The sequence below is a fragment of the Pinus tabuliformis genome, chromosome 3_2, assembly GCF_031772625.1.
Source record: "Pinus tabuliformis cultivar Carrire ecotype Pingquan chromosome 3_2, CPIR1, whole genome shotgun sequence".
Taxonomy (NCBI): domain Eukaryota; kingdom Viridiplantae; phylum Streptophyta; class Pinopsida; order Pinales; family Pinaceae; genus Pinus; species Pinus tabuliformis.
In genome coordinates, this window is record NC_142302.1 from 626,389,847 (window position 1) to 626,416,615 (window position 26,769).

Genomic DNA, 26,769 nt, shown 5'->3' on the forward strand with positions numbered 1-26,769 from the left:
GTTTACTGTTAAAGCACTTCAAAGTTCAAGGGTGTAAGAAATCAGAAATTTTAAGACTGGTTATTTCAGGGAACTGATAGCGAGCCTCAAGACACAAACTACATTGAGCCTGCTTTTTTATCCGGTTCTCCATCATATGTGGTTCAATCTTCATGCTCAGCAAGTCCGAATTCTTTAGTTTCCTTTCAGCAAGATATCAATGCATTTCCCATTGGTATGCTTTTGTTGCCTTCTTTGTGGCTTAAGATTTCTGCCATCCTGGATTTTCATAGGCTTTTAAGTTTTTATAATATTTTTGTTGCAGATGCAGAGTTCCAATGTGTGGAAAGTCAAGCACTATGGCGTGATAATTCCTCAGTTTTAAACAAAGAACTGTTTGAAGGTTATTATAAAGGAAATGCTGCTAGGAAAATCAATGAATTTGTTGCTGGTAAGTCAAATTTACTTAAGCTGCATGTCATCTAATTTTGGATTTTCTCTGCGTTAGTTTGTATCACTTCAATTATTTAATTGTTCTAGCTACGTGTTTGCAGCTTATGATTTCATGAACTCAAACACAAAGAACTTCAATGTGACTGTCGGGTATAATTCAACATTTAGTAATGGGACTGATAATGCGCCATATGCACTGCTGCGGATACCACGGTCTATGAATCTGGTTGGTCACTGTAGATGCTGAATAGTAGGATAACATTTCAGAGTACATAGTTAATGTTTTTTTTCAGTGCAAAAACTGAGTCTTATTTATCAAATTACAGAAATGCATCATGTACTGTTGAGATATTTTTACCCTCTTCCAACCCCAGCCCACAAAATCTGATATATTAGACGGGGTCCCATAGTCAGGGCCGAAATATACTTCTACGAACATGGCCTTTATTAGCAATTTGAATTCTTGTTCATTGAAGAGCCTATGAGACACTAAATGGCCATCACTAAACATGCTATCTTCAAGAGTATATTTATGTTGATGAGACCAGAGAAAAGGGAGAGTTGTCGATCTAAATATGGACCAAAAAGTCTGAAAGGCAGTGTTTCAGAAAGTAGAATCACTGAGAACTGCCCTCCAATGGAGAGGCCAGAAAACAGAAAGGATGCCATGCCCCTTTTTTCGGACATTAACAGCAGAGACCATCCTAGTAGCCTAGCCATTTCCGTAGGCTACAGATTGAAATAAATTGTGAAATCGCAAGGAATGAATTAATTAAAAGGGTGACTTATGGAAAAGAACATTATAAAAGTCACTTTATCAAAAGAAGAAAAGGACCCGTGGTATTCGAATGACCCATGGTATTCGGATAACCATCTCAATAAAAGAAAGGTAGGGGCTCATTGGAGGGGAGGTGATTGGATATTTGGTGAATTGTTTTTCTTGGGCTCTTGAAGCTTTATGTGAGGGTTTGTGTCCCTGAGTGTTGATCTTCTTCGGGAATGATACTATCTTCCCTAGGGATCACAACTAGTTTCGGTGTTGCAAGATGCACCCTAGCTAGTCATTTGAAGGGATCACTCAGATTCGTCACTGGGTTAATTTGTTGAATTTATTTGCAGGAATAACAAGGAGCCAACCAGGTGTCTCATCAGTGCTTAATTGAAGAATTATTGTAGGTGTTTGTGGCTGTTTCTAATTTGTGAAGAGGACGAATGATGTATCCTGGAAGAATTTGAAGTATTGCAAAAAGAATGGATATCATACTTGGGCTGAGTTATTAGAGTGTTTTCTCAGTAACTGCAAGGTTGAGTTTATCACTTGCTAGAGGTTGAAATATCTTTGAGCTTAGTTAATCTTTGTGGGCCAAGAGAATTACTTCATGCCGAGTTTGTGACAGTGCTGAATAGAACCTGCTCATCTCAGAGGGCCAAGTTGGGGCATTTGTCCCAAGGGTTGAATTGATTTTTATTGTGGGCTGAGAGGCCCTAGGGTGTCACGTTAATCTTTGTGGTGTTGATTTATGGTAGCATCGGATGTGCTCTAAGCCTCAAAATTTGTAGGGAGGCTTGGACACATGTATTCCACAATACATAGAAATTGTTTTGGGAAATTCTATCCGGAGACAGTTTTATTAAAATAATTAATTATTTTTAATCAATGCCTAAGTCTAAACTTAGGAAATTAAAATAATTAAAGGGTATTAATGAAACTGTGGGTGAAACTTCTAGACGAAAACGAGGATCAAGTCAATATAATATGAGCCATTGATTAGAATCTAATCTGGGCCGTTGATTACTCAACTGGAGGATTATAAGAAGGACTTCGATGGACATTTGGAAAACACACTGGGCAGATACTCAATTACCCAAGTAAGATCGATTTTCTCACTGGTCGAAGTTTGGGAAGAGGAAATCGAATCAGAGGGAGAGTTGCAGGTGAGAAGGAGTGAGGGCATTAGTATCAGTCAGGGGTAAAGGAGCAGAAAGAAGACGTAGAGCAAAGGAGGGACAACACTGAGGCTGGGACGCTGGGACTGCACAATCCCTATGCAGAAGCTGACGCAACGAGACGCAGAGGGGGCAGCAGGTCCTCTCCAAAGTCGGAATTTTGCTGAGAAGCGTGAGAATATCATCTATAATATTTCTCACAGAAATTCCTTTTCTATTCTGCTAGTTGTATTTGTACATGAGAATAACTTATTTCTAACAATAAGTAGAAGAAATAATATCAGTCACTGCAGTTGGATTTCTACTTAGAAATTCTCACATGGTATTAGAGCTAAGTTAAGCAGGAGTGCAGACCAGAAGAGCCAGCGTGAAGAGAAGAAGGGAATTCAAAATTTTTGCATAGGCAGAAAATCGAATCCCTAGAGGAATTGTGTAGTCTAGTCTAAGAGGGCAAAATTTTCATCGGAAAATCTCTTTCTGAGAGAGTTGATAGAGAGGAAGATTTCATAATCGAAGGTTGCCAGTCAATGTTGCAGGAAGCGTCCCCCCCTGGTTCTAAGGCTCGAAGCGCGTCTCGTACGGATTCGTATAGGAAGCGTCCCCGGAAGTGCGACTCCAAAATTCGGAAGCGCAGTTCCACCTGTTTTGGACGCTTCCTGGAAATTTCCGAAGGTTTCCTCCGAAGCGCGCTTTGTATGGCACTTCAGCCGTACGAAGTGTGGCGCTTCGGAGGGCGAAGCGTATGCTTCCCGTATGGTTCCGTACAATTCCGAAAAAGCACCGCGCGAAGGGAAGAAATGCGATTTTTTTTTTTTTTTTTTTTAATTTTAGCTGACTTGGCATAAAGGGGGTGGGTCCACCTTGGGTTAGGGTGAGGTTAGGGTGAGGAATGAAGGGAATAAAGCCTCTAGAGATATCAACTTGTACAATTATATTTGTGCAGAGGTGGAAAACCGATGGGAAATACTAAATGTTCCATTGCATGCATTAACATATGTTTTGACACCTAAATACTATCATCCATCATGGCTTTCAACACCAACACTTGGGGGGGGGGGGAGCAGGAGAAAACCACACCAAGATCAAGAGGTTCACAAAAAATATATGGCTGCATTGAGTAAATTAATCCCTGATGAGGAGGAGGCTGCATTGGTACGGAGACAGTTGAGCAACTATACGCTTAACACTGGTCCATTTGGGAGCATGCATGCAATTAGAGATCGAGAGACTTTTTCTTCTCTTGAGTGGTGGAACATGCATGGAGGGGCTGCTCCACTTCTACAGACTTTGGCATTGTGGGTGCTATCACAGGTGGTAAACACTTCTTCTGCAGAGAGGTGTTGGAGCTCTTATTCTTTCATCCACAGTGTTAAAAGGAACAGGTTGAGTTTAGACCGGGCAGAGAGCTTGGTTTATGTTCATTACAACTTGCGATTGTTGTCCCATTATTGTGAAGATGCAAAGTCTAATAAAGACCTGTTGATTTGGGACAAGAATCCAGAGGAGCCCAATTTGGAGGATGGAGTGTTGCGATTAGAGCAATTAGAGGATGCTCTTATCCAGGTATGTCCATTGTGGTATGAATTTTCCTTATAAAGCATTTCTCTAATTCATGTTTTTAATTTTTTTGTTAAATAGTGTTTTTTTTTCCATGAATTTTTTGAGCGATTCCAGGATGATGATGATCGTGTTGATATGCTATTATGCCACCCCCACCCCCATCTGGTCCCTTGGTTCCTAGGTTCCATGGTTCAACACCAACAACAGGGGGTTCTTCTTCATTAGTGCCAGTGCCATTGCCACACCTTCCACATGCACCATCTTCTTCATTGCCACCACGTGGAGGCCCGCCGCCACGTTCTCTTTGTGGTGGAAGGAGGAGAGATTAGTAGATATATTCACAATTTACTACTTTTGTCATAGATTACTCATTAGACTTGTAGGCTTGTGAATTTGAATTTTGAACCTTTTTTGTCTTGGCGGTGACTAGTGACATATTTTGTAAACATTATTATTTGAATTTTGGACATGACAAATGTTGACAGTTGCTCACTTGCTAGATAAATCATAATATGCTCTATGTTTTATGTTTTATAATATGCTTAAATGTTTTATGTTTTATAATATGCTTAAAAATTTGATGTATGGTTGTAATCGCTAGAATATAGATGGTTGATGTACATACTAGTAACTACAATGGAATCATGGATGCCATATCTATCTTGATTTATGCAAAAATATGCATGTTTTCATGTCTTCTACAACTAATTTGGTATTTGGGATGTTTGTTTTGAGTATAAATGCAAATATATATATATATATATATATATATATATCTATATCTATATATATATATATATATATATATATATATATATATAGCAGACACTTCCGCAAACGCTTCGCTTCCTAGATTTTTGGAAAATGACGCTTCCGCGTCCCCGCTTCATGCAACATTGTTGCTAGTGACAAAGGGAGCAGCGCAGAAGCTTCAGTGCAGAGTAGTCTTCAAATGAAGACACAATTTTTCTGTAGCAGTTGTTGGGACAGAAAAGCGTCATAAATCAATAGGAAAAATAACACAAAGAAGGATGAAAAATCAAGATGTCTCTGAATTATCTTCTAGATTGGAAGAACAATTCACATGCTTGTCAAGTTTAGCGTCAGCAGATGTTTGGTATATTGATAATGGGGTTTCAGCGCATATGACTGGAGTACGAGAATATTTCTCGAGCTATCAAGAAGAGCAAATGGACTTCCAGATTACTATGGGAAACAGAACGAAGTGTACTCCAGTAGGGAGAGGCACCATAGCATTTCAGACGGAAGTAGGAACCAACATCCGAGCCACTAATGTTCTGCATGTGCCTGGGTTAGGAATGAATCTGATTTCAGTGTCCCAATTACAGGACAAGGGATATGATGTATACTTCATTGGAAGGAAAGTATACGTCAAACATCCAAGATGGAAGAAGAAGAGACAAATTGGAGCTCGAAGCAACAGACTGTATAGATTGCAGCTCGAGTCTCCAATGGCACTGATAGGTAGCAATCATAATGGTGAAATGGAACTGAATGAATAGTGGCACAGACGCATGGGACACTTACACCATGGAGCACTGAGGATGCTCAAAGAGATTGTTATAGGAGTTCCAATCCTTAGTACTGAGCATGATGATGTAGGCAGAGGATTTGTACTAGGAAAGTACGCTAAAGCAACTTTTTCCAGAAGTAACAACAGAGTAGAAGGCGTGTTGGGATTGATACACTCAGATATTTATGGCCTAATGTCCACAAGAGCTCTTAGTGGTGGCGAATACTTCGTCACCTTTATTGATGATCACTCTAGAAAAACCTGAATCTATTTCTTAAAGACCAAGGATGAGGTCTTTAATCGCTTCAAAGAGTTTAAGGCTCACGTGGAGAACATGACAGGGAAAAAGATAAAGGTATTGTGTTCAGATAATGGTGGAGAGTATACAGATAAAGACTTCACATATTTCTGCGCAAAGGAGGGCATGAAAAGAGAATGGACAACTCCATATAATCCAGAGCAGAATGGAGTACCAGAGCGAAAGAATAGAACTATTGTTGAGGCGGCAAAGCTATGTTGTATGACCAAGACTTGCCTAGATTCTTATGGGTGTGAAAATTCGAGAATCCCACACAAATCAACTACTGCAACAACTGATTAAACTTCTCTTATTTGTTAATTTCTGAAACAAATTATTTACTGCTTCCTATAGAAAATATTGAAGCTAACACACTGCAGCTTTAAATCATATGCCCAAAATAAGAACAAAACAAAAGAGAAAAATACACACAAGTGACACAGTATTTTTTTGGACAAATGTCCCCTGAAAAACCTAATGTGGGAAAATTGGTGCAACATCTTTGAGGGTTTTTATTATTATGCAGTAATTTTCTGAATACAACGCTGGATTCCCTCCCGAAATCTAGTTATAAAGAAATAAACGGGCAGAAGAAATTTGTGAGATTACCTCACTCTACTCGGCAAGTCCCGGCTGATCTGATAGCTGAACCAACGTGTCCTTGGCTATCTTTGCGCTGCCCCTGTGTGGGCCCTGCGTTAGCCTCTAGGCTCTGTGTCTGCTTTGCGCTGGGTCTATTTGTTCTCTCAGAGCTCTAACGTCAACCCTCCCGGCTTAGACGTCAACCCTCCCGGCGCAAATGTCAAACCCTCCTGCAAATTTTGGACTTCTGCTAGGAGGATTGGTTGCCTCTGCGTGAGCCCTTCTGGCTCAGCATCAACCCCCCTGGGTCCTGCGCTGCCTCATCTTGGTGTCTCTCTGCCTCTCTGTTGCGTATTCTGGCTCAGGAGAAGATTCTCCAACCAAATTAACCCTGCCTCTCACTGCACAAGCTCACTATCGAAATTCTCCTTGCAACTGCTCTGATTCAGAAAATCGAACTTCTGAACTCTCTGTATGTTCTTCCAAGTGACCCTCAAGCCTCCTTAAATAATCTCCTCGTTGACATTCAACAACCCATATTACAAGCTAATCAAGGGCTAAGATCATTTCTGCTTGATCCTCGTCTTCTTCTAGAAGTTACAGGCACAATTTATATTAATACCCTTTAATTATTTTAGTTTCCTAAGTTTAGACTTAGGGTCTCTTTAAAAGTAATTCATTATTTTAATAAAACTATTCCTGATGGAATTTCCCAAAACAATTTCTAGGTTCTTTGGAATACATGTGCCCAAGCCTCCTTGCAAAATTTGAGACTTAGAGCACATTCGATGCTACTAGAAATCAACACTCCCTCTTAGCGAGGAGTGTGCTTTAGCAATGCCTCCCACTGAAGCATCACCTTGACTTCATAACATCTCCCTCTGCGCCCTTGATGTCTGACATGTTGTCCACCAACCACTCCGCAAATGCTGCATCTGTACTGCTGCTGACCTTGCCACTGTCAACACTGCATTCGTACTACAACTCCCTCTGAATTTTTGCATCTGTGCTGCCGCTGGCACTGCCACTACCAACTGCCTTTGCAGTGCAACTTGTTGCTGCTACTCCATTAGCAACGGAAAAACATCCCAAATCACTGAACTAATTGTGTTCAGTATGATACCATGTGAACGCTGGAGCCTGAATGCTACTAGTCTCTGCCCTGACCCTCTGAATCTTCTACGCTGCTGCTGACCTCTGCTCTGTTCCATCGGCACTGCGACCAACTCTCCTCTGCGCTGTTAAGTCTTTGGCACTCCTAGCCACTGCAACTGTCTCTCTGACACTCCTCGACACCATCTGACACTAGTCCATCCTACTACTTCTGATTGGGCTCCCGTAGCAAGGAATTGATTTGAGAGGTGGGTTCCTCAAGGATCCTGCCCATCTGTATCTCCTTCGAACTACACCTCCAAATCAGCCCACCAACCTCCTGGAGGTATCTTGGTTGTCATGGCGAACTCCTCCTCGATCTTTGCAAGCACAACCTTCGGATCGTGCTTCTCATCCTTGTCCTTCTTCCTGAGAGGACACTGAGTAGCATAGTGACCCATCTCACCACACCTGAAGCACTTTATCTTCAAGACATCCTTCAAACGTCTCCGCTGCTCTTGCGGCCCCTTCATTGCGAGGGCTGCATTATCCTCCTCCTTGGGCTTCGACGCACTGCTGCTGCTTCCGTCAAGCTTGCACTTGACCAAGTCTCTCTTCAACGCCTCTTCTTTGAGAGCTGCCCACATCTCATCCTAATTCGGCAAAGCCACCCTGCCTAGGATACTCTGGACAAAGACTTGCCACTCATCTGAGACAGAATTGAGGGCCAGTCTAACCAACTCTGAGTCTTGAGGTGTAGACCCCACAACAGATAACTCATCACGGGTCTCCTGAAGCTTCGTGAGGAATGGATCCACATGCTTCCCCTTCTACATCTGAGCAAATCTTAGCTTTTTCTCCAAGTACATCTTCTGCTGCTCGGAAGATCCCTGATACAACGTAGACAATGCGTCCCACATCTCCTTAGTAGTCCCTCTGCTAGTGATGTGACAGACCACATGATCCTTCACTCCGTCGAGGATCATTCTTTTCGCCTTCGCCATCTCAGCTCGATACTTCTTCAACGGATCTGCATCTGCAGGCACAACCACCACGTTGTCGACATATGTCTTGAGGGCATGCTCATCTAGAAGGAATGACATTCTAGCCTTCCAGATGACATAGTTGGATGCTCCGTCCAACCTATCCTGATCCCTCAATCCACTGGTTGCCATCTCTGCCACAAATGTCGAAAATATCCTCTAGTTCTTATTGCTGCTGCTCAGCGAACAAGAAAACGAACTTCTTGGTGGGAAGTCTTACTGAGGAAGAAATTCTCTCAGTCGTGCTTCTTCCTTCTCTTCTAACGTCTTTTTGCCCAGCAGAATGACCAGCAGAAAACACTGCGTCCTACTAGCTTCTCCTCACGCTGAGGCTTCAACGCTGCTCCCTCTGCCACGACAAGATCTCGATTTGGTAACCCTTCTCTTTGTCGACTCACTTAGAGAGATATTGCCTTCGAAACTCAGCCCTTCGACTAGGACTGCACAAACCCTCTAGGGTTTCGAACTGCTGCTTGCTGCAGCATTTTCGACTTCTGCTCAGTGCTGGTTTTTTGGCGCTGTTATTCTTGCTTTAGCTGCAATGCTATGATACCATGTGAAAATTTGAGAATCCCACCCGAATCAACTACTGCATCAACTGATTAAACTTCTCCTATTTGTTAATTACTGAAACAAATTATTTACTGCTTCCTACAACAAATATCGAAGATAATACAACTACAACCTTCACTTAATTAATTAATTTGCCCAAAACAAGAACTGAACAATAGAGAAAAATACACACAAGTGACACTATGTTTTGGACAAATGTCTCCGGAAAAACCCATCGCGGGAAAACCGGTGCAACAACTCTGAGGGTTTTTATTATTATGCAGTAATTTTCTGAATACAACTCTGGATGCCCTCTCGACAATCTAGTTACAGAGAAATAAACTGACAGAAGAAATCTGTGACATTACCTCACTCTACCCGACAAGTCTTGGCTGATCTGGCAGTTGAACCAACGTGTCCCCGACTATCTCTACGCTGACCTTGCGTGGGCCTTGTGTCAACCTCTAGGTTCTGCGCTGGGTCTATTTGCTCTCTCGGAGCTCTGACGTCAACCCTCCTAGCTCAGACGTCAAACCCTCCTGCAAATTTCAGACTTTTGCTGGGAGGACTATGCTACCTTTGCGTGAGCTCTTTTGGCTTAGCGTCAACCCCCCTAGGTCCTGTGTTGCCTCCTCCTTGTGTCTCTTTGCCTCTCTGCTGCGTATTTTGGCTGAGGAGAAGATTCTCCAACCAAATTATCCTTGCCCCTCACTGCACAAGCTCACTATCGAAATTCTCTCGGCAGCTGCTCTACTTTAGAAAATCGAACTTCTGAACTTTGTGTGTTCTTACAAGTGACCCTCAAGCCTCCTTAAATAATCTCCTTGTTGACATTCAACGACCCAGATTAGAAGCTAATCAATGGCTAAGATCATTTCTGCTTGATCCTCATCTTCTTCTAGAAGTTACACCGACAGTTTATATTAATACCCTTTAATTATTTTATTTTCCTAAGTTTAGACATAGGGTCTCTTTAAAAATAATTAATTATTTTAATAAAACTGTTTCTGGGTGGAATTTCCCAAAACGCTTTCTGGTTTCTTTGGAATACATGTGCCCAAGCCTGCATGCAAAATTTGAGACTTAGAGCACATCCAACGCTACCAGAAATTAACAATGGGCAGAGGCTTGCAACACAACAATGTATATCCAGAATAGAACTCCACATAGCGCATTGGGGAAGAAAATGCCTGAAGGTGTCGTCACAGGGAAGAAGCCGAAGGTGAGTCATCTCAAGATATTTAGAAGTGTGGCATATTGTCACATTCCAGATGAGAAACGTAGTAAACTGGATCAGACTGCAGAAAAGGGGTACCTCGTAAGATATGGTGAGACTTCGAAGGCATACAGAATGTACATTCCTAGCAGCAGGAAGCTTGTAGTAAGACGAGATGTAAAGTTCATGAAGGATAGAGCTTTCAGGAAATCTCGAGAGATGCTAGCAGAAGGTCAATCAGTAGATGTTCCATTAGTTCAACAACATCAGGTGCATCAAGGAGGACAGACACTTGGATCGAGCACAGTGACCAGCACCAGTATTTCCTTAGAAGTAGGAAATCTAAGCAGTTCTCAGCAGATGGAACAGCAGGAACAGGAGGGGGACTTGATTGAGCCTCCCACCACTAGTGGTAGAACCAACAGCGGGATACTCATGCGACAGATGATGAGGGACGAAGAGGAGTTTGTCGGAGCTCCTTGAACCGAGAAGATGCAACGTACACCGTAGACAACTTGACATGTACCAAGCCTTGGTAACAAAGGTTGAAGAAGCCTCCAGCTTTCAGGAAGCCGTACACCACCAAGTTTGGGTGGATGCGATGGTAGAAGAGTATAGTTCTATCATGATAAATGATGTCTGGGAAGTGGTACCTAGACTAGAGGATAGATCAGTTGTAGGATCAAGGTGGATCTACAAGATCAAGTATGTTGCAAATGCCAACACAGAAAAGTACAAGGCTAGGTTCGTGGCTAAGGGGTATGCACAAAAGAAAGGAATAGACTATGAGGAGACCTTCGCCCAGTAGCTAGATATATCTCTATCAGATCCATTATATCCCTAGCAGCTTAAATGGGATGGGACATTCACCAGATGGATGTCAAGGCAACATTCTTGAATGAGGTGATAGAAGAAGAGGTGTATATAGAACAACCCGAAGGCTTTGAAACTGATGAAAAGAGAACTCATGTATGTAGGTTAAAGAAAGCCCTGTATGGGTTCAAGCAGACACCCAGAGCACGGTATGGGCAGATTTATAGTTACTTGCAGCAGTTGGGATTCGTTAAGAGTGACGCTGATCCCAATCTCTACTATCTAATGGTGGAGAATGAGCCACTTATTCTGGTATTATATGTGGATGACTTCTTGTTACACAATAATTTGTCACTGACTCTGCAGTCCCTGATCTCGGATACTGCCAGTCCATGTTACTGACGTCTGCGCTTTGCCATGTTGCCAACTATGTGTCATTACCTTCCTTGCAATCTCAGGAAGAGTGTCTCAATTCATTATCCCTGAAGAAGAAGCTTTTTATCTAAGAAGACCCTCTAGCCCTAGAGTGGGTCTAGTCACTGCACAGACAATACCAAAGCAAATTTCCTTAGAAAGTTGGTGTTATGAAGACCTACCTTCAATCCGATGTTCGATGAAGTCCTTGTCGTGTTGCTCTAGCTCTTATTCTTCTAGTCGCTCATACTTGAAAACAACATGTAGAGAAACACCACAAACGCAATAGAAAACGACCAAACAATCTACTTGAAGAGTCAAGGAACCTCAAGCTATCGACATACAATTTAATGCACGATATAGGAAACAAGCTATTGATTTGTATTAATATAAATCAAAGTAAAACTTACAACCGAGCCTTGATGTCGTAAGCCTCCTTGAAGGGTCCTGTTGGCATGTCTCCGTAAGCATTTACTTGTGAACTGTCTCCCAAGGGAACATATGACTCTCTCTTCTGTCCAAAAGGGTTGATGCTAGAAAGCTCTCAAGCCAACTCTACTCAAACATCTCTCAAATCAAAATACAAATGAGGCTACTTCCACACTCCAATAACACTCTCTACCTCTACTCCTCTCTTAGAAACTTGAAACTATCAAATTACATCTAGCTATCATCCAGTTACATCCAAGCTAGCTGATATCATTCATGGAGGAGATATTTATAGGAGGGAGAGGTCCCATAAGAGAAGGAAGGAAGAGCTTATCTCTTAGGGAGGTTGCACAAAAGGTGGAACAACTATCCCAGAGGAGAAAGGCGAGCTCAACTGACCCAACAACCAGCCCTAGGACCGCCCATGAAGCAATTTCATCTCAAAGTTTTGACGAGTTGTTGAAAAACTTGCCAAATCTGGCTCGTCGTGGGTGCAACATAGGGACAGAGCGAAGACTTCGCTAGGGCTAGTGTTAACTTGACCATCTTTGTGAGAGGGATAACTTCTGACTCGCGATGACCCAGAAACTTAGGTAAAAAGGGTCTTCTTCAGGGATAATGAATTGAGACACTCTTCCTGAGATTGCAAGGAAGGTAATGACACATAGTTGGCAACATGACACAACACAGATGTCAGTAACATGGACTGGCAATATCCGGGATCAGGGAATGCAGAGTCGGTGACAAATTACTGTGTAACAGATGCCCCCTAAAGCATGAAGGCCGAGAGAGTGGGAGGGGTGAAATGCTTTACGAATCCATAACCGAAACAGAACGTCCTCGTGGAGAACCTGTAGACGCAAGTACAATTGATATCTCTGATACATGAATACATAGTGAAAGGAAATACATGTGCACAAGGCATGGGCGCAACCATCCATAAGATAAACATAAATGGTTTGTGGTATGGACGCAACCATCCAATTAGAAAGACCACAAAAAAGACTCAGTTATGGTCGCAGCAATCCAATCAAAAGAGTTATGTATAGATCAATCCACGAAACCTGGACTTGTGTAATCTGAGCCCAGGGTCTTGAATCCCAACCTAACCATTTGTACAATTTCTAATATGCGAATAGATGTGTTGAAGTCGAGCACACTAGAAAGTCACTTGATTGCTAGCCAATGATGTGAACCGTTAACAAGTGCGAGAGAGACCACCAGTAATGTCAATGGTTCTCAAGGTACTGCTAGTACAATCCACAAAGTGTGAAGAATGATATGGATTCAAACACTTGTGAAATCACTTGATCGAAGACCAATGATGCAAGCCTGTCGTCGAATTCGAAGAACCTTCCATTGAGGTATGCAAGCTCTAAGGTACCAGAAAGGAGTCTCTAGGTCAACTTCCCGGATAATGAGTTGAAGTCAACAAGAAGTGACCGGTCAAAGGAGGGCCTTAATGTTTCTCACATGATCGACGCGAGACAAAGGAACAAGATGATTGTGAATGAGACAGAGAATCTGAGGAAGGTGTGTAAGGCTACAAACTGCAGAAGGATTAAGCTCTTGAACATATTGACGACACGACTCCGGAATTTGGCAGCATTTTGGTACCAAGGGATCAAAGGTCATGACGATGCAGCAGGGATCAGATGGAATGAGGCAAAATGAATAACTTAAAACCCAGAAGGCCAACGATAGAATGAGGATATCCCAACCCGAAACGAAGTAGAAGAGTGTCGATGTCCAAGAGCGACAAGCTGCCATAATAACTAATACAATCAACAGAACGTTTCCAAATTTTTCCCCACCATTTCTGGCGAGTACCCAATTATTTTTGAAACACAAGCTTGAAGGGGATAGCATATGCTTGTAATGTAAGTTCATCCTTCGGACGAATTCGACCTAGTGATTTTTAACGAGCCCTAGGAAGGAGAAGCTCGATCTCGTCATGGTGACAAGTCCAATGTCGTTAGGTTTTAATGAGTCTGACATAGGTAAAACTTGGAGTCTTTTTCATGTTTAGAGAGTTTGAAAATACATGGAAAAGAAAACTCTGAAGGTCCCTTTTCGTAAATTTGTCCCTTGAATCTGAAAAGGTAGAAATTAATATCCATGGGAACCTATTGGCCATGATAGATCAACGTATACGTTTTTCGTAAATAATCTATCCCAGCCCGTAAAAGGGTGAAACTTATACTGGGTAGATGACGCTTTGCAGCCTTTAACGAGTTCAAAGCGACAAGAGCTCGACGATCTTTTCGGTTTTAAAGGGTCGGAAAAGAGCTGAAAGCAGACCTCCCATTTTTATTCTCTTTAACGAGTCAAAAGGGAAAAATACTCTGCAATCTTTTCATTTTTTACAAGTCAGAAAAGAGCTTAAAGGTGACTCGTCCTGGAGGAACGAGTGGTATAAAAAGGGAGCAACTGGTTTCGGTAATGGAGGAACTGCTCAAAACACATAATGGTCAAGAGGCTGGCTAATAAAACCACTCATCGCTGCGGTCCCTCAGGAAAGGAAAAACAACCAAGTGAAAGCATATGATCGGCCAAAGAGATGGTGGCGATGGAATGAAACAACCAAGGCTCATCTAGCAGAAATTAGCTGATAAAAACGACAATCACAAGATGTAAATCGGGTGTGGGTTCATTTTTACACAAGCTTGAACCATGGAGAACTCTGCTTGGATTCGGTTTCATGTTTACACAAGCTTGAAATGAAAAACTATGCTTGCTATAAGTTCGCATGCCCCCAACATAATGACTCAAATCGAGGTACATGCCCCCCAAGCTTCATTGCATTCAACTAGGTGGATGGAATGAAGGTTCACTTTCGAGATCCTGGAAAGACTCGACTGGGATTTTACGAGATCTTAATCAAAGAGTCGATTTGGAAAAGGGAGTTGTTTTATTTTTTGATGAGGTTGACACAGTAAAAGAACTATCCTCATAGCCCTTGTTTCATTTTTTAACGAGCTTGACACAAGACAAGGAACTATGCTCCGAGCTCCTTGTTTCATTTTTTTAACAAGGTTGATGTAGGAACAAACTATCATCGGACAACTGTTCATGGACCATATGAGAACATGGCTCCCAAGAGGTTTTCACTAGATGGAAGAACCATGCTTCGGGAGGAATACGTGTCATTTGGTACCGAAGACAGATTGGGTTCCAATGCCCCTAGTACATAATGTACTATACCATCTGTGTGATCATCAGCAGATGTGGAGACGGAACAGGTAGCCACATAATTGACTTGTGGTGGGGAAGGTACTGCTTGCAAACAAGAGCCGATAGGGGATGATGGTTGCAAAGGAGACATCTGGTGACTAATGAATGACAATTGATCAAGAGTCACAATTCTTCCTTCGTGCGGAAAACAAACCACACGGAAAAGTGAAGAAACAAGGGCTCCCATGACATAAATATAGTCATATCCAAGGAGAAGATTGAAATCTAATGAACCTTGGACGACCATGACGTCTATATAGACGGTCTTTCCTCCCAAAGTAATAGGGAACTTTGGAGGGATCCCTACGGGTTGACTGGTTCCGCCGTTGAAAGCAAACAGATTTTGAGGGACAGGCACAAGCTGTGGGGAACCCAACGCTTGCCAAGTGGTAGAAGACATGATGCTAACAGATGCACCTTCATCTAATAGAGTGCTAGGTACTACCATATTATAGGCTTGTACTGTGATCTGGAAAGGCACATAAGATGGGAGGCGGAAAGCAGTCAAGTGACTCCAATCGAAAGAAACGACATAACTACTTGGTGGGGGTATCATATGATTGCCCCCATGCTCTGCAGGAATAGAAGAAGGACTCTCCTGAACAACTGGGGCGGGGGAGTCACTCTTCAATTCATGAGAATTCGAGGAGACGAGAAGAACATGAGCAGTATGATCACCACACTCTTCCAGGACAGAGTGAGCAATTGGTGATGAAACCAAGTTGACACTCTTTCCGACCAATGGTTGGTCGGGAATAGACACAACAGAGTCAGGCTTAGGAAGAGCAGGATGGGCAAGAGATGAAACCAAGTCAATCTCTTTACCAACCGAGGGAGGGTTAGAAGAAAGCCTCTGATAGCCAACAGGAAGTTGGGGTTGAGGAGCTGTAAGGTTTTCCAAAACTTTGGAAGCTTTATCCATAAGAGGACAAAGGTGAAGAAGATGCTCTCCTTCACATAACCTACAGGGAAATCTAATCTTCCCTTTCTTCTTACCATTGTTAGCCAAGAGTGCAGCATTGACATGATCTCCAGAGGTCAATGAGGAGGGTCGATCCGGATTTTGAGACCATACCTCTAAGACTTTGGGAATGCCTGGACATTCTTGGAGGAGATGGTCACCCGTACACAACCTGCAAGGGAACTTGACCTTCCGTGGAGGATCCGAAGGTTTGCCAATAGGAGGTGCATCTGGAGTGACAGTCGCACGGTCGACCCCTTGCTTAGCTTAGTTCTTCGTCTTCGTCTTCTTCTTCTTCTTCTTCTTAGCCTCCTGGTTACTAGATTTGAAACTTTCACCAGGCGAAGTAGAAGAGGGAAGTGAAGAAATAGGGGAAGAAGGTGAGGGGCCAACCTTAGAATCATCATGCCGGGATTGAATGACAGAGACGGCAGGGTAGGAGTTGAGACACTTGGGATCACTGAGGTTGAAAATAACCAGACAGGTAAACCAATGGTTAACCCAGGGAGGCACAATGTTGCCATATAAGGAGCACTAGAGTTTCCAAAGGAAGGAAAAGGACTAGGATTCCCTTCCGAGGGGAACCCTTGACTGGTAGACTTCAGAAATGTTGCCATTGGAATCAACTCTAAAGAATTACTAAGAAAGTCAACTTTTACCAGGAATATTTCATGGGAAGTTAGTTTTAGAACACTGAAACAAAACTTTGCCTTTTCATTTTTAAGAGTTGAGAAAAGGACGAAAGGTGACTCTATCGCTTTCGATTGGAAACGAGCTCAAAAGGACAAGCGCTCGGATGATCCTTTTACTTTTAAAGAGTTGAAAAGGAGGGAAAGTGACTGCTCTGGAATTCTAGGCAAAAGGTTTACCAGACAAATCGTAAAACTGCATATACACCTTGGTAAGAAATGAACAAGGACTTCCCGCACGGTAGTCAATCTTCCCGAATGCTGTGTTTGGTGCGTTACGATTCGTAAGGCGGTAGACTCAGTGTCCTATGGATAATAGGATGATAACCTAGTGGGGTCTCCCAATATATATGTGACGGTACAGGAGCACAAATCCATACTAGCATCTATTGTATCACAAAAGGAGGAATCACCCAATCTTAGTGAAAACAATAGGGAGTAGGTTTAACGACGCCGGAACACGTCTCTAGCCTAGACCTCTAGATGTGTGAGCGTTAGGTTCCAATGCGTTTTTATGTTCATTCAATAAATTTCAATAGTTAATCTTGAATTAAGTCTTGATTTTAAGACCCTAACGAATGTGTCTTTAACACTCCTAGAGTGCAACTAAATGAGCAAAAAGACCATTCTCGTTGGATGAACAACTAGCTAAGGAAGAGTGAGAGGTTCAATGCATAATAGCTGAATGGAAAACAAGCAAACCAATCAAAGAAAAAGGACACTTCTACCATTTACTCAAACTTGCAAGCAATCCGAACAAGAAAGAATGAGAAACACACTTTTTGCTTTTCAATGTCTTAATCTCAAGAATCTACTAATGCAAAAATCGTCTTTCAAACCTTAATACAAGATGAATGCACTTTTTGATTTTTTCAAATAAATGATAAGCAACTACATGCAAAAATGAATCAAAGACTCAAAACTAAAGAAATAATCTTTTTTTACAAAACTGGAAAACTATCTCATTGATTGGGAAGCAAAGTGATTTATGCCAAGCAAAAGAAGGAGACTGAACGAAGAAGACAAGGAAGTCTGGTGACCAAACGCTACACACCAATCAAGAGGATGACAAACAACGAAAAAGAAGAAGCCTCAAACAACGAGAGAGATTATACCAAGCAGAGTCTAAAGATCTCAATGAATGAGTGACCCAAGCAAACCAAGTAGTGGAGAAACCCTAGGGTATTTAGGTCACACTGTTCAAGAGGGAGGATTTGAAAAGACTTGAAAACTAAAATCAAAAATCTTAACAACCAACACTTTTGACACAACAAAGAGAAGAAAAACAAGCTCTGAGGACAAAACACACTGGCCGATCAACCAAACAAACCTCAAAATTTGAAACTTACAGGAATCATCGCAAGTAAAACACTAGCAACATGCGCCAACAACAAATCGTCACACCTCCCTAACCAAGCGCTTTGCGATATCGCTAAAGTACATCAGTTAGCTGCACCAAGCCAATTTCAGGCCTCGTCGTGACTGTTAGACAATTTATCCGTGCCGTACAGTAAAAGGTGCAACCTAGAAGACAGTGCAGATGCGACTACTTCGTGACTGTTAGGAAATAAACATCGACAACCTAGAATCAAAAGAAAAAAATGAAAGTTGGACTGGAGTAGGGCCAGATCTATCACTCAGAAGGGTGGGAAGGCTATAGAAGTAGCCTAATAGCTTCCAGAATGAAGTATGCTACCCAAACAATAAGGAAGAGAATAAACCAACAAAGCCAATCAACACAAAAGTCAAAAGACAAGTCCCCAGTATAGTCGCCAACTTGTGACACAGGTAGGTTCCCTCTGCAGACAGAGGCAACCCCTCTAGCCCTAGAGTGGGTCTAGTCACTGCATAGACAATACCAAAGCAAATTTCCTTAGAAAGTTGGTGTTATGAAGGCCTACCTTCAATCCAACGTTCGATGAAGTTCTCGTCGTGTTGCTCTAGCTCTTATTTTTCTAGTCGCTCATACTTGAAAACAACATGTAGAGAAACACCACGAACGCAATAGAAAACGACCAAACAATCTACTTGAAGAGTCAAGGAACCTCAAGCTATCGACATACAATTTAACGCACGATATAAGAAACAAGCTATTGATTTGTATTAATATAAATCAAAGTAAAACTTACAACCGAGCCTTGACGTCGTAAGCCTCCTTGAAGGGTCCTGTCAGCATGTCTCCATAAGCATTTGCTTGTGAACCGTCTCTAAAGGGAACATATGATTCTCTCTTCTGTCCAAAAGGGTTGATGCTAGAAAGCTCTCAAACCAACTCTACTCAAACATCTCTCAAATCAAAATACAAATGAGGCTACTTCCACACTCCAATAACACTCTCTACCTCTACTCCTCTCTTAGAAACTTGAAACTATCAAAATACATATAGCTATCATCCAATTACATCCAAGCTAGCTGATATCATTCATGGAGGAGATATTTATAGGAGGGAGAGGTCCCATAAGAGAAGGAAGGAAGAGCTTATCTCTTAGCGAGGTTGCAGAAAAGGTGGAACAACTATCCCAAAGGAGAAAGGCGAGTTCAATTGACCCAACAACCAGCCCTAGGACCGCCCATGAAGCAATTTCATTTCGAAGTTTCGACGAGTTGTTGTAAAACTTGCCAAATATGGCTCGTCGTGGGTGCAACATAGGGACAGAGCGAAGACTTCACTAGGGCTAGTGTTAACTTGACCATCTTCGCGAGAGGGATAACTTTTGATTCGCGACGACCCAGAAACTTAGGTAAAAAGGGTCTTCTTTAGGTATAATGAATTGAGATACTCTTCCTGAGATTGCAAGGAAGGTAATGACACATAGTTGGCAACATGACACAACACAGATGTCCGTAACATGGACTGGCAGTGTCCGGGATCAGGGACTACAGAGTCAGTGACAAATTACTGTGTAACACTTATTTTTAACAGGATCATCTAGGCTCATAAAGGATTACAAGAAGAATCTTGAAATAGAATTCGACATGAAGGATATGGGGTTGATGCATTATTTTCTAGGGTTGGAAGTTTGGCAGAAGAATGGGGATATCTTCCTTGGGCAAGGAGGATATGCTACAGAGATTTTGAAGCGATTCAGAATGCAGAATTATCGACCCATGGCTACGCCCATGATCACCAACTGGAAGGAAATAGATGCATTAGGAGACAAGGAGGTGGACCCCACCTTGTACAGACAACTCATTGGGTTGCTCATGTATCTGGTCAACACTAGGCCAAACATTCACTTTGCTATCAACACCCTTAGCTAGTTCATGGTGGAACCGAAAAGGGTGCATTGGCAACAGCTAGACACAATTTTAGATATGTGCGTGGAACAATCAGATATGGGTTGAAATACACCCGAGGAGATGACGTCAGATTGAATGGATTCATAGATGCAGAGTGGGTAGGTAGTTCAGTAGATTGGAAAAGTACCTCCATGTATTTGCTTCAGTGTTGGATCAGGAATGAACTCTTGTTGCAGTAGGAAGCAGAAGTCGATAGCTCTGAGCTCAGCAAAAGCAGAATATATGGCGACCAACACAACTACGTGCGAAGCAATATGGCTTAGAAAACTGCTTGTGAGTTTGTTCAGGAAGAGGATGGAAGCGACCAATATTTTTTGCGATAATCATAGTTGTATTGAACTATCTAAGAATCCAATATTTCATGATCGATCGAAACACATTGATATCTGATGTCACTTTATCATAGATTGTGTTCAGCGTGGGATAGTGCAGTTGTAGTATGTCTCCACAGGAAATTAGGTAGCAAGTGTACTCACAAAAAGATCTAGGAAGAGCTAAGTTCATTCAGTTTAGAGAGCAGATGGGTATGGTAGAGAATCCGTTTTAGTAGCAGAAACAGGTGGGTTCTCAGTTGCAGTGGCAGGGAATGATAGGGAGTTGCAGTGTTGGCGGTGGTAGGGCCAACAACAGTACAAATGCAGCATTTGTGCAGTAGTTGATGGACAGTGGTATCAGACATCAACAACACATAGGGAGATGTCACAAAATCAGAGTGATGCTTCAGCAGGTTGCATTACTAGAGCACATTCCTCGCTAAGAGGGAGTGTGAAACTTCTAGAAGAAGATGAGGATCAAGTCAATATGATCTGAGCCATTGATTAGAATCTAATTTGGGTTGTCGATTACTCAACTGGAGGATTATAAGGACTTCAATGGGCATTTGGAAAACACACCGGGCATATACTCAGTTACCCAAGTAAGATCAATTTTCTCATTGGTTGAAGTTTGGGAAGAGGAAATCGAATCAGAGGGAGAGTTGCAGGTGAGAAGGAGAGAGGGCATCAACATTAGTCAGGGGTGTAGGAGCAGAAAGAAGACGCAGAGCAGAGGAGGGACAATGCTGAGGCTGTGACGCTGGGATTGACGATAGGACTGCGTAGTCCCGACGCAGAAGCTGACGCAGTGAGAAGCAGAGGGGGCAGCAGGTCCTCTCTAGAGTCAAAATTTAGCTGAGAAGCGTGAGAATATCATTTGTAATATTTCTCACAAAAATTGCTCTTCTATTCTACTGGTTTATCTTGTACATGAGATTTTTTGGTGAAGATCGATAAAGAAATCCTCATCTGCTGCACTAGTTTTCCCACATTGGGTTTTTCCGGGGACAATTTTCCAAAGTTCACTATGTCATTGTGCTTATACTTGTGCTAGTATTTTTCCTTGCATTTACTTTTCACATTATTTTAATTGTGAAGGCTACAATAGAATTTAGTTTGATATTTGCTGTAGAAACACTGTGAATAACTTATTTCTAATAATAAGTAGAAGAAATAATATCAGTCACTGCAGTTGGATTTCTATTTAGAAATTCTCACATGTGGGCCATGTTAATCATTGTTAAAGGCCAAGCTTGAGGCAAAGAGCGTGGTGTTTGTTGTGTAAGACAAGTATCTTCAAATCGCAAGGCCGATCTAATAAAGGAGTTGCAATTAAATTTGCAGGGTTGAATTTGTAGTTTATTAGTGCTAGTGAATTAGACATTGCTGGGCCAAAATGTCACCAAGAGCCAAGATCCAACATGTTCACATTCCCATGGCCATAACAACAAATTTGTTGAGAAGTGTAGCTTGGGAGGTACTCGCACAACCCTTAGGGTACTAGGTTGTGAGGATTTGATTCACGAAATTGATGTTTTGTGGGTAATGTATATTAGTTTGTGTAGTTCAGACAAGTGTTCTAGTTTTAGATTGTGTCTATGAGGCTAGGGAACACATTTTCTCCAATGCCTAGAAAAGGTTTCGAGAGAAAAGGCCTTGATTAGATTAAATAAAGTTGATAATTGATTTTTCTAAGTTTAGCTTGGGGAAATAAGCTTAATTAATCAATATTTAATTGGGGTAAATCAATTTTCCTCTAAATACTTCCAGAAAAGTCACTTGATGGGGTCAAGATGATCTTAGCCATCGATTGTGATTAGATCATGGTCATTGATTCGTTAACGAGAGATTATAAGATGAGATCGATGGGTCATTTGGAGAACACATCGAGACACAGAGTTATAGTGATAGCGAAGGCGCAGAGGTAGCAATGGGACATCAACAACAGGGGTTTCAACAAAGATTATTGGAGAGATTCGTCATAGCGATTTCCATGGAGAATTGGAGATCGATTTTTCTACAAAGAGAGGCTGATTTTTCAGTGGTGCGAATTGCTCCAGCAAGGGGTGCGAATTACTCTAGCAAGGGGTGCGAATTACCCTAGCAGGCAGTGCGAATTACTCAAAGAGGGAGAAGTTCCATAGCAAGGAGAATTTGCAAGAGAGATCAATTTGCACAAGAGGATTGATTTGCCAGTTGAAGTTAGATTTTCCAGTGGAGGCCGAGTTTATCTGCCAGGCTGCATGTGTGAGCCAAATCGAGCTTCAGAGGGATGCCGAATTTGTTCTGGAGGGATGAACTGCTTCCAAGAGGTCACAGTGACTTGCAGAAGTGATTAGAAATATTTTGCTGGAGGTTTTCCATTTTATGGAAACCAGCTGTAATATTTTTGCTGAAGAATTTAATAATTAAAGCCCTCATCTGCAGAATTTGTTTTCCCTTTGGGGTTTTTCCTGGGACATTTTTCCAAAACTATTGGTGTCCTTTATTTGGGTGGATGTGCATAATTTTCTCAGTTCTTGTGGTTCATTACTTTTTTTTTTTTTTAATTTCTGTGGAGTTGCAATTGTGTTTTATTCAGTATATGCTGCAAGTATTTTGCAGAAGACATAATCTAAATAGATGGGAGAATAATAACCAGTAACTGCAATAGAATTAAGATTTCACAATGTACCCAAGTGGTGGGATTTGGGCACAAGTTGGTGGGTCAAAGACACAAAAGAACTAATTGTTTATTCTATTTATTATGTGAGGGCATCTAAGGCAATGATGGAGAGATATAAGCTAAAAAGACTTGGGAGTAGTCTCATCACATCAACATAGTAGTCAATCTCAAGAAGCCTAATGAGCTAAGGGAGCTGTAGATCTCAAGAGGAGCCGAGGTTGGAAGAGAAGCAAGTTTATTGGTTTATCTATTGTTGGAAGAAGGCCAAGTTTGCTTAGCAATACAGGCCTATTTTTTGTGATGATCTGTGCCCTAGTGAGGGCTCTATTTAGGTTGAAAGCAGGAAGGGAAATCCACTAAGTCTGTGCATAATCCGAGTGCTGTATAGTGGTAAAGGAGAGGGATGAGACCCCGAAAGAGACATACAAAGCCGTGGTTATATCTGCTGTTGAGGATCAAGTTCCCTATGAAGTTTGTGGAGGGATTTTGTGGTATGGCTGTGACCTCAACGAAGGCCAATTAGTCTCTATCTAGCACAGTAGGAGTGGATTGCTACGGGAAAAAAGGTAAGGGCATTTGGATAGTAGTTTGACAAGTTATGTTGTTGGAGATTGTTGCTGAGAGTTATGGTTGAGTGCTGTCCAACAAAGAAGTGTTGGACAACCTGCTATGAAGCCTATATGCAGTCACCTTGATGAAGCAAAGGGATTGTGAGTTGCAGAGCTATTGGAGCTAATATATAGTGACCTTGAAGAGGCATGATCACTGTGAGAAGTGAGCTGGAAGGAAGCTAATTGTACAAGTGAATTGATGGAGCACATTAACTGTGAGAAGATACGCTTGTTGAGCTGAGTATACAAGCATTTGAAGTAACTAATATCCTTGTGAGCAATTGTGTGCAGAGGTCTTGATGAAGCAGTATCTCTGTGAGTAAAGGTGGCAAAGTACCTACCAAGTGTTCAAGGCAAAGAGGATTGAAAGGAATGTGGTGAAGGGCATCTTAACCAAGTCAAGTTTGTTATTGTTCTTGGGTAGATTGATAGTCAAATGTCGTTGACTTCAAGTCCTAGTTTTTCCTTGTATTAGGGCTTTGTAAGGGCGATGATCCTTGGTATAGGAGCTCTATGTTTGTTGTATTAAAGGTGTAATATAAACCAATGTTGCAGTTACCGTTATCGGGATATTATCGGCGAGGGAAAAAAATCGAAAGAAATCGTAAAAATCGGGAAATAATTGGGAAAAATCATAAAATACAAAAATATTCAATTTTTTTTTTTTTAATATTTAAAGCATCTACAACATAAAATAAATACATTGACACATAAATATGATAAACGAACTAATATATAAGATGTGTAATATCATTTCTAGTGCTACATCACACATAACAGTGAATCATATCCTGAATAGTAACTCCTGACTCCTGAGTCGCAACTCAGCCTCAAAATATCAACAAAAAATATAATAATGTATCTCATATCATGAGTCATAATGTCACATACAATGAAATGAACCAAATAACTAAAGTCTAATACTACTGATTTCCTCTGCCCCTCTTGCGAGAAAATGCAATAGCTTTCTCTTTCCCTCTAGATGTAGATGCCGGTGGAGTTGGCAGTGGATTCTGTTGTGCTCCAGAAGCTGAAGAACTAGGAGCTACAGGAGGTAGACCACGTCCTCTACTGGTGACAAGGGTAGCCTGGGTAGGTTGTGTCACCTCCTTCTGTTGCTCCTCCTCATCAAAAAATTGGAGATTTTTTTTTCAAAGATTTTTTCCTTCGTAAAAATTGCGATTTTTTCAAGTTATAGCGATTTTTTTTCGCGATGAAAAAATTTAACATAAAAATCTGGTGATAATATCGCCAAATTCAAAAAATCGCAATTTGCCAATATTATCGCGATAATATTGTGATTTAAGCAACACTGATATAAACAAGTTTTGGGTCTTCTAAATTCTTGTGTACTTAATTGGTTCACTGTTGTTACATTTCCACTGTGCAAAGTGCTTGGAGTTGTGTGTATTTTAGTGTGTTTATGATCATTATTAGACATAGACTTGATTCTAAAGTACTAGGAAACATCAACAAAATGGATCTTCTCTGTCGCATTGAGGCACATCATGTAACCGCAACAAGTGTAGTCCATGGCAGTGCTTCTTGAGAAAATAACTAGGTGGCTGAATTGTCTAAGAATGCAAGTTGTATGAGGTGATACCACGAACTTGGGCCGAATTAAATCCATCATCGTGAAGCCGAATGAGTGTGACAATCTTTGAAAGGTTGCACAATCTCAAAGGTATTACTTTATAGAAGTAGATTTATGAATTGAGGGGCAAGGGATTGAGTGTTGGCATCATTCAATCCTTCAAACATAGGAGGTCGAGACTTGTCTTGTTGGAGCCATTGAGTAGGCAAAACAAAAGGGGATCAAGTGTGCATGTGATATCATATTTTCTTGAGCATCAAAGTTGTAGGTTAAACCAATAGATCTCAACAGGAGTAACACTAGGTTCCCTTTAGTATATGTAAACTCTAATATCTATTGAATAAAGTGGAAATTGTCTCAAGTCAACATTTGTTTGAGTTCTTTGCTTTCTTTCCTTTCCCAATACTATATTGTTGTGCATTGTTATAGTTACTGTTACCCACCAAAAGTGGGTGACCCTATAGAAGAAATTTTTCTTCTATCATCTCTTCCAACCGACCAACCAACAACCCCTGACAGCCACTACCTGCCAATGATGATGTGGCATTCATGTCTCTACCACATGCATCAATCATATGTTCCTCGCCCATTTGGCAAGAGCGTGTGTTGGAAGGTGGGCTTATGATCAAATGGTATTTTATTCATTTTGCAATCAAGTGCTTATGCTTGTTTGTATTTGGGCATTTGACATGGATTAATGGGTAACGTGGAAGGAAGAAGGGGTTTGACCATGATCTTGTTGTCTCACCTTAAATGGGGGGTTAATTTTCGACCCTAATCCTGTGAGACCTCCCTTAATGGTCCAATGGTTATAGAAGGGGCACCATTTGGGAAGCCCTGACTGAGATAACATAATACCATCTATCCCTATTCCATACTTACCACTTTCCATCTTACATTACATGCCCCTATTCCACCTCCATTCTTTGGGTTCACTTGATCATTGGTTCTCTGAGATTTGGCACCCATACATCCTCATACTTAGGTCAGGCCTAGAACTTTGCCCCGGGAGGTTGATGCAACTAAAAGAACAAGAAAAACATATCATGGCCATAATGAAAAACAAAAGAATATTAAAATGGAAAAGACTGCTAGGACATAAACATTAGGTTGGGGGAAAAAGCCTAGCATGAGCTCTACCTCACTCATATGGCCATCACTTGGTTCTTGGGCCAATGTTGCCCTAGCATATCAAAAGAAAAGGAACCCTTGCATGTCCCTCCCTGAGAGGCGATGAGATGCCACATGATTAAGGGGGTAATAACTAATATACATAACACAAAGCAAACTCTAACCCTTGAGCTACGAGTAGTAATACAAAGTAAAAAAATCAAGAAAAAGTAAAAGGCGCACAAGAGGGTTGGAAAAACAAAGGCCAAGTTGGCAACTCATGCATCCATGATTGATCCCTGTTGGATTTTTGTAGCTGTGGTCGGTCTTCATTTTGTATAATTTAGCCCTTCAATCATATGTATTGATAAATTTCAAA

General features: G+C 41.5%; 1 protein-coding gene across 1 annotated transcript in view; it reads left to right on the forward strand.

The window, feature by feature from the left end:
• The window catches only part of LOC149182191 (ABC transporter A family member 7-like), a 299,560-nt gene that overhangs the window by 78,013 nt on the left and 194,778 nt on the right, over positions 1–26,769 (forward strand). The window contains exons 4-6 of the mRNA XM_089416795.1: positions 70–214; positions 305–430; positions 534–658. Of these exons, the coding sequence (XP_089272921.1) occupies positions 70–214; positions 305–430; positions 534–658 (396 nt within the window). The remainder of the gene's footprint in view (positions 1–69; positions 215–304; positions 431–533; positions 659–26,769) is intronic.